The 9,378-nt window shown below is 39.5% G+C and overlaps 1 protein-coding gene across 1 annotated transcript; it reads right to left on the bottom strand.

Moving 5' to 3' along the window:
* Positions 1-6,100, bottom strand: LOC106083944 (nucleosome assembly protein 1-like 1). Its single transcript, XM_013247272.2, has 6 exons — positions 5,920-6,100; positions 5,701-5,867; positions 5,500-5,626; positions 5,202-5,433; positions 383-462; positions 1-314 (listed from the first exon to the last, which is right to left on the bottom strand). The coding sequence occupies exons 1-6, from the start codon at positions 6,001-6,003 to the stop codon at positions 129-131; spliced, it is 876 nt and encodes a 291-aa protein (XP_013102726.2). The 5' UTR covers positions 6,004-6,100; the 3' UTR covers positions 1-128.
* Positions 6,101-9,378: the final 3,278 nt, after the last annotated feature.

Here is a 9,378-nt window from a genome sequence, read left to right as displayed (position 1 = left end):
TACAGGGGAATGCGCCTGGATGGGCTAGTTATTATTAGTACAGTTAGTTTTTTAAAGCTAAATTTCCACAATTGTCTCAAAAATTAAATCAAAGTAGAAAATTAAACAAAAAAGTTATCAAAAATAAGTCAATTGCCTCCGACGGCTCCATGGATTTCATCATCCTTTGTTTGATCCTCTTCATCATCATCGTCGTCTGTTTCGGAATCAGAGCTTACACAATCGGATATTTCTCCAGTAAAAAATAGAATGGCTTTTGGTATGACGCGCTCTTTCAAATAGAACCCCAACTCGAAGTCGTTTTGTAAAATCGCCTGTTGAAAAATGTTTATTAGTTAATGGAATTTTATATATTTTTCTAAATTTGGTATTGAAATCATACATTGATATCGGCATAAATGGGATCATCGTTATTGTCTGGCAAATTAGGAGGATCAAAGAAGTCGAAAAATGATGGTAAAGCTGCAAGAACCAATATGAATATTATTTTTTTCAATTTTAAATACAAATTTTTTGATTTTTATTAATTTCAAATAAAACCTAGTAAGGACGGGCTAACGTTAGGCGAAAGCGAACCCCTACACCACATTGGGCATACAAACCTAGCCGTCGAAACTAAAATTTGCTTTTGATATCTACTACCAAATAGCTTTCATTGAACCCCATATAGTCATTATTGACAAATATTCACATTTTGAGAGGTTTTTTGAGGGGTAGGCAACTTCTTATGAAGTTAATCTTATTTTTAATAGCATATTTGTAATCTATTCCCGAAAACCTTTCACTTAAGTCTTATATTACCATGATCGTCTAATATGCCCATTTGGGACGGTTTTGGGCTTGGTTGGCCCTAGTTAATCATATTCGTACTCTACTTTCGAATACCTTTCATTGGAGTCCCCTATTGTCCCAATCGGTCCACTTTGGATTTTGGGCGGTGCTTTTGGGCTGGTTTTGGGCCAATTTTTTACATCATATTCGTATTTAACTCCCGAATACCTTTCATTTGAGTCCCATATTTTCCCGATTGGTCTACTTCGATTTTCGGCGGTACTTTTGTGGCGGTTTTGGGCTTGGGACGGTGGTTTGACAAAAATTTTAATATCATATTCATACTCTACTCCAGAATACTTTTCATTTGACTCCCATATTGTTCCAATCGGTCCACTTTTGATTTTGGGCGCTACTTTTAGGGCGGTTTTAGGCCTTGGGCGCCCCTAGGTACTTGGACCCAATTTTTAATATCATATTTATACTCTTCTCTCGAATACCTTTCATTTGAGTCCCAAATTGTCCCGATAGATCAACTTTTGATTTTGGAGGTGCTGTTGGGATAAGGGGGAGGGTTCGCCCCGCCTCAGATATGAAAAAGTTATTTAGCCTATTGCTCCTTTCAGACCAACCTTCACAATCTGTGAAAATTTCAAGAAAATCGTTACCTTACTTACAAACACAAATTAATTTTTATACCCTCCACCATAAGATGGGGGGTATACTAATTTTGTCATTCTGTTTGTAACTACTCGAAATATTCGTCTGGGCCCCATAAAGTATATATATTCTTCATCGTCGCGACATTTTATGTCGATCTAGCCATGTCCGTCCGTCTGTCTGTCGAAAGCACGCTAACTTCCGAAGGTGTAAAGCTAGCCGCTTGAAATTTTGGACAAATACTTCTTATTAGTGTAGGTCGGTTGGTATTGTAAATGGGCCATATCGGTTTATGTTTTGATATAGCTGCCATATAAACCGATCTTGGGTCTTGACTTCTTGAGCCTCTAGAGTGCGCAATTCTTATCCGATTGGAATGGAATTTTGCACGAATTGTTTTGATACTGTGCCAAGTTTGGTTCAAATCGGTTCATAACCTGATATAGCTGTCATATAAACAGATCTGGGGAGTTGACTTCTTGAGCTTCTAGAAGGCGCAATTCCTATCCGATTTGGCTGAAATTTTTCATGAAATATTTTATTTTTACTTTCCACAATTGTGTCAAATAAGGTTCAAATCGGTTCATAACCTGATATATCTGCCATATAAACCGATCTGGGATCTTGACTTCTTGAGCTTCTAGAGGTCGCAATTATTATCCGATTTGCCTGAAATTTTGTACTACGGAACCTCTCATGACCATCAACATACGTGTTTATTATGATCTGAATCGGTCTTTAGTCCGACACAGTTCCCATATAAATCGATCTCTCTGTTTTACTTCTTGAGCTCCCAAAGGTCGCAATTCTTATTCGAATTGGCTGACATTTTACACAGGTCTCCAACATGTAATCTAACAGCAGAGCAAATCTTTTCTTATATCCCTTTTTGACTAAGAAGATATGCCGGGAAAAGAACTCGACAAATGCGATCCATGGTGGAGGGTATGTAAGATTCGGCCCGGCCAAACGTAGCACGCTTTTACTTGTTATACTCTCGAACGCTACTGTGGTACAAAGAATGATAACTTAGTGCATATGTTTGCAACACCCAGAAGGAATTGAGCTAGAGACATTGATCGACTCAGAATCACTTTATGACTCAATTTAGCTATGTCCGTCTGTCTGTCCATGTTATATTGTAATACAATGTACAGTTCGCAATTTTCTCCGATCGTCTTCAAGCTCGGCATTGAAATTGGAAAAAATCGGTTCATATTTGAATATAGCTCCCATATACATATATGATCGTCCGATTTTGACCAATACTGCAATAATATCGTCATTTGTGAACCGATTCTCACGAAATTTGGCACAAGGGAGTCTTTTTTGAGTCTCGACATTACTGGTGAATTTGATAGGTTCGGATGCAAATATAGCTTTCATCGGTTCGTAATCTGATATAGCCCTCATATGTATGTACCAACCGATTTTCACTTTGAGAGCTTTTGTCAGCGCATTTCTAAACAGATTTTCTCTTAATTTTTCACAAAGTCTTTTTTTATGACTTTTACTACGTGTGTCGATTTTGATTAAAATCTGCTAAGATTTAGATATAGCTCCCATATATATAGTTGCAATCTCACATTTTTATTATAACTTAGTGAATTTGTTTATAACATCAAGAAGGAAGAGAGCTAGACCCAATGATAAGTATACCGATCGAGAAACATTTTCTGATTCGATTTAGCTATGTCCGTCTGTCTGTCCGTCTGTCTGTCCATCTGTCTGTCCATCTTAATTTGTGAATAAAGTACAGGTCGCAATTTTCATCTAATTGTTTTCAAATTTGGCACAGACATCTTTTTTGGGATAGAGACAAAGCCTATGGAAATTGAGAAATTGGTTTAGATTTGGATATAGCTCCCATATATATGTTCGTCCGATTTGACTAATTTGGCAATAGTATCGTCATTTGTGAACCGATTCTCACGGTCGCAATTTTCATCCACTTGTTTTCAAATTTGGCACAGGCATCTTTTTCGGGCCAGAGATGTTCGTCCGATTTGGACTAATACTGCAATAGAATCGTCATTTGTGAACTGATTCTCACGCAAGGGAGTCTCTTATAAGTCTCGACATTATTGGTGAATTTCATAGAAATCGGTTCAGATACAGATATAGCTTCGATAATAATCTACCGCCCGATTTCAACTTCTAGAGCATTTCCAAGCGCATGTATCAACCAATCTTCTCAAAACTTTGCACTACGCTTTTTTCTACGACTACAACAAATTATGAGGATTTTAGTCGAAATCGGTTCAGATTTGGATATAACTCCTATATATATGTTCGCCCGATTTAGACTAATACTGCAATAATATCGTCATTTCGCCCGACTTTAGGCCGTCCTTACTTTTTCCAAATCGAAGTCAAATTCTTCTGTTACTGTAAAATTGGTAGATAACTCAAACTTTTTTTTTGAAAATTGTGATAGCTGCAGCGTGCAGGAACTAGGCCATTTGGCGGCGGTGACATTTGGTTAAAGTCAGAGCTGAATTTTGACCTGCTTGCTAACACACTATTTATGGGCCAATCTGAATCTTTCAAAGCCTTCAAAATGTGGTTGTCTTTGCAAATATCTTAATTTTATAGTGATAGGTTTGGCGAATCGGCTTCTGTATTTTGATGAATTTTTATACCCACCATCATAGGATTGGGGTATACTAATGTAGTCATTTTGTTTGTAACACCTCGAAATATTCGTCTAAGACTCTATAAAGTATATATATTCTTAATCGTCTCGACGTTCTGAGTCGATCTAGCCATGTCAGTCCGTCCGTCTATCGAAATCACGATAGCGTAAAGCTAGCCACATGAAATTTTGCCCATTCTGTTACCGCGGCGATTGCTCCTTTGGACCGGAACGTGCTTGCTCACCTACGGAAAATTGAATAGAAACGCCACCTGCACATGCAAATATGACTACAATAGCAACAATTACATTGGGCTTAGACTGAGAATGGACCGTTAGAACCACAGTTCAATTTTGAATTACACAGATTCTTATAAATTACTTCGAAAGAACACAGACTACCTGACAATGTCCTACCATAAATGGTAGAAACTTCAGGTTGTCAATTTTCAAAAGAAAACATTTGGCCGCTTGAGGACAATAAGATCTCGACTTTCGAAATGGGTTCAAATGGAGTCGGAAACATGTTTGGGGGTCTACACCGAAGGACTTGATCTCGTAATTTCGTAGGACTTCTATACGTATGCAAAGGTCTGTATCATAGTGATGACTTTCTACTCATATTTTCCTTAATTTAAGGTCACTAAGTTCACATATATGTGCCTTTCGTCGAATTACTGGAATTTAAATATGAGACGGTCAGTTTAGACACGGAATCAAGGTTTGAATCTATCAAAAGGCGTATTACCGGGGCCCTAGGAATGTCATCCGAAAGAAAAACAGGGACGAACTGCTTACCTTGCCGGCAAGAGATCTTTGAGTACTGTAATGGGAGTCTTAACTAGACACTGCTCAAAAGGCGTTAAGGGAACAACACGAAAGGGATTACTTTAGAAGCTTTCTTGATGAGGATGATTAAGCACGAGTTCATGTCCGAGTATGGAGGATATCAGGCGATATTTGGATATGAAAGTCCTTGCAAATGTAGCTTATAGGATGGGGTGGTTTTAAGAGGGGACACGCACATTCACGGAGGTAATGCTCGTATTTGGATGCACGTGTACTCCCTAATTCTTATTTTCTTTTAACATTTTTCATTTAGTTTAATTTAATACATTTTAATATTTCTAATTACCTTTCTTATTTTTTTCTTTCTCTAGCTGATTCCAATTGATTTTACATCCTTCACACTTAACAATCTCAGCACCATCATAAGAGAAAGGATCAGTGGCATCAGGCAAACAGTTGAGATAGTAGGTCTTAGTTAAAATGGAATCAGTAAAAAATACGTTGGGTTCGAAATGGAACTCTATAACGAACTTAGCAGTGGGTTCATTATAAAGCCTAGCCCGTATGTCTTTTAAGTACTAAAATGGAAATATGAAATAATTTTCAAGGATGATTGGGAAAGAACGAATGTTCGAACTAGTTACCACCAATATTTTTTCATCCTTCTTGCTGATGAATTCTGTGTATGAAGCTTTAAGAACTTTCAACCAAAAGTTGGCCATGCCATCCTCCTTTGTAGCATCACCTCCCTGATTTTGTTTCTTAAAATGTCTAAAAATATATGGAGAATAGTTTAATATGGTTCACGCAAATTCATAAGGCAAGCAAAGCTCTATTAAACCTACTCCAATAACTTTAACCTCTTGTCAAATATCTCATCATGCTTGCTTTCAAAGGCTTTTTCCATTTTATGAATGCTCTCTTGAAGTTCAACGTCTAGTTTTATGGTATCCAAATAGAGCGTCTTTAAATCGGCAATGCATTGGATTTCCTTATCCGAATATTTTGGTTTCTGGAAAAAAATATGTGAGCAAAAAAGTCAAACTGCCAAATCCGAAATTTACATTTTGAGATTCCAATTGCTTCATTTTCTCAGACAATGGTAAAGCTTTGGAAGCTTTCGAAGTTACACGCGGTTTTACGTCCATTGTTTAAAAATGTCTCTTCACTATTTTCACACAAATTAGAATTCAAATGCTTTATGGAAGTCAGGGAAACCAATGGAGCAAATTTTAAATAACAATATCAAACGTCAACAAGGAAATGTTGATATTAATTTTTTTTAAGCAAGTAATTTTAATTGGAAATTACAATGAGTTGAACAAGTAAAAAGGCGTTAAGTTAAGTTCGAGCGAGCCGAACTTTGGATACCCACCACCTCGGGTATATATGTAAACCACCTTTCATCAAAATTCGGTGAAAATTTCATACCTTATGTCCCATATCAGTTATATCAAAATATGTTCCGATTTGGACCAAATACTAATAAGTACACTAGCTATATCTAAAAATAAACCGATCTGAACCATATACGATGGGCCTTACACAATTCACTGTCCCGAATTTCATTAAAATCGAATAATAAATGTGGCTTTTGTTGGCCTAAGACCCTAAACCGGAGGATCTGTCTATATGGCAGCTATATCCAAATCTGAACCGATCTGGGCCAAATTGACGGGAGGATGTTGATGGGCCTTACACAATTCACTGTTCCGAATTTCATCAAAATCGGATAATAAATGTGGCCTTTGTGGGCCTTAGACCATAAATCGGAGGATCGGTCTATATGGCAGCTATATCTAAAATTGAACCGATCTGTGCCAAATTTATGAAGGAAGTCGAAGGGCCTATCACAACTCGCTATCACAAATTTCGGCGAAATCGGATAATAAATGTGGCTTTTATGGGTCTTAGACCCTAAATCGGAGGATCGGTCTATATGGCAGCTATATCGAAATCTGAACCGATCTGGGCCAAATTGACGAAGTATGTCGAAGGGCCTAACACAACTCACTGTCCCAAATATCAACAAAATCGGATAATAAATGTGGCTTTTATGGGCCTAAGACCCCAAATCGGCAGATCGGTCTATATGGGGGCTATATCAAGATATAGTCCGATATATCCCATCTTCGAACTTAACCTGCTTATGGACAAAAAAAGTATCTGTGCAAAATTTCAGCTCAATATCTCAATTTTTAAAGACTGCATCGTGATTTCAACAGACAGACGGACGGACATGTCTAGAGCGTCTTAGATTTTTACTCTGATTAATCCGCCCCATGCCACTATGGACATACACCTAAGCCTGTAATCGGCTTGTTGTGCGCTCTAAAAACTATGAAGTAACTTATAAAAAGAAAATTTTATGTTAGGAATTCCGTGCTACTTACAAAATTCGTAATTGTTTTCAATACCACTCCCCTAAGTAGGTTCATGTCTGGTATTGTGTCTCCACCTAAGTGCCGGTATCTGTTAGACGCGAAAGCCGGGCAATGACAAAAGAAATGCTCTGGCCTTCACCGCCAAATCGTGTGCCCTTTTATTTCTTCTTACTCCGTTATGCCCCGGCACCCAAACGTTGCGGATTTTGCCATCCTCAGAGAAGGTGTTAATCTCCTTCTTACACCAAAAGGCTGTTCGTGACCTTATAGTCCTGGTTGTTATTGCCCTTATGGCAATTTTACTGTCGGTAAAGATGTTCATTCCGTGGTCGTCAGGATCTCTGCCGGCAGGAAAGTTTTATGGTCAGGCAATCGAAAATAGATTTCAGTCCCTGAGTTCTCAATGCAGGCTCTCAGGCCCACCCTGTCCTTTAGCTTTGATCCATCTGCACAGCATGATCTCCCAGATGGCAATATCAGAGTTCCGTCAATCCACGTGCTCCTATCCTCAATCCATTCTCCCATTGTCTTAAGTCTCATAGCCGCAGTGGCTGTCTCACACTTAATCTGTATGTCAATGGGTCGAATATCTAGAATGGTCTCCTAGTGGGTCCACATCACTTCATCTATGCCAAGACAACATGTTCTCGCTCCGTTGTATTATCCTTAAATTGTACTTTTTCTCCACCATAGTCCACTAAACTACTGAGGCGTAAGTAGGTATCGGTCTTATCACGCTCTTGAAGAGCCAGGGATTGAGGCCCCATTTCGAGTCTTCGGCCTGTCTACGTAGTGCCCAACATCTGTCAGCCTTCTCGGTACGCTCCAGAATGTGACACTTCTAATTAAGTTTCCTGTTCAAGATCACTCTTAATTATTTGACCTTGTCAGATATCGAAATCGGTATTGACTTGGTGCGTCAAATTGGCGCAACTTCGTATTTCTCGTGAACAGGCAGATTTCAGTCTTCTCTGGGTTAACATTGAGATCCAGGGGTCTGGCCCAGTCGTATGCCATCTGCAAGACCCTTTCTGCCTTTAAAAGCCACCTCGATGTCAATGTCCTCCATAATCCTATTAAGGGTAGCGGTGCTACCAATATTAAGTGTTACTAGGTCGTTAGTATTCAAGAATTCCGCCAGAGCTTGTCCCCGCTTATTAATGTTGGTACTACCCCACGAAATGTGGTGAGAGTTCGCATCGCATCTTTTACTTCATTTCCGGCTGTTTGCCTTCCTCACCAGTCGCTGCAGCTCCGACGTGGGTGTCGGAGAGTCGAAACACAGATAAAGTGATGCTAGATATGATCCAAAATCTCCCTGTCTCATCACTGTTGCATCCGACGTTGACAACTCTGGTAAAAATACATAATTAAAATTTTTATGACAAATAACGCAGGTCCTCGGCCAAGTACCGGTGTTAGCATAGAATAATTGGTAGTTGATATGGTTCAGTATATCGAAGAGTGAGTCATGTCAACTCTGTTGTACTTCCTTGCCACTTTGGAGTAAGAGGGCGGTTCCTTACCTTCTTCAGCGACCATTTTTCCGTTCCGCGATGGCTCGGGCATCCTTTTGGATGTCACAGTCCTCCATGAAGACTCCTTCTTTTCTCTTCCGACTTTGTCTCCCTCAACAGAACACTGTCTGGAGTCTCCATTGCGGGAGGGCTGGCGTGCTCTACCCAGAGTAATTGAAAGCGGGGAGCTCTTTCTCTTTTTCAGCGTTATCCTCTTCGGGAGATATGATTCTCTTTCCAGTTTCCGTAGAAGTGCTCGAAATGTCAGTTCTATCCCTTCCAGCATCATGCACTTTCGCCCGATTGCGCTGCCTGTGCATACTCTATCCTCTATCTCCTTCGTCGTGCTTTTTCGGTCCTCTTGTGAGCTTTGCAAAGCCCTCGCTCACTTCTGCCGTCTTCCCGCTGTAATCGTTTCTCGATTCGGTTGCGATGAGGGTTTCATTGACACTGTCGCTGTATGAGTCTGAATCGGAATCACTACCTTTACTTAAAGGCTGGGGAAGAACTGCGCTTACCTCTGGCTTTTCCCTCTCTTCCTCGTTTATTAGTCTGACGACTCATTATGTGCTTGAAGCATTGGTCTCGACTACAGCTGCCAAGGTACACACACCTATAGGAG

The sequence above is a fragment of the Stomoxys calcitrans genome, chromosome 2, assembly GCF_963082655.1.
Source record: "Stomoxys calcitrans chromosome 2, idStoCalc2.1, whole genome shotgun sequence".
NCBI classification, from domain to species: Eukaryota; Metazoa; Arthropoda; class Insecta; order Diptera; family Muscidae; genus Stomoxys; species Stomoxys calcitrans.
Note: the sequence above shows the minus strand (reverse complement) of the source record. Positions and strands in the feature narration are given on the sequence as shown.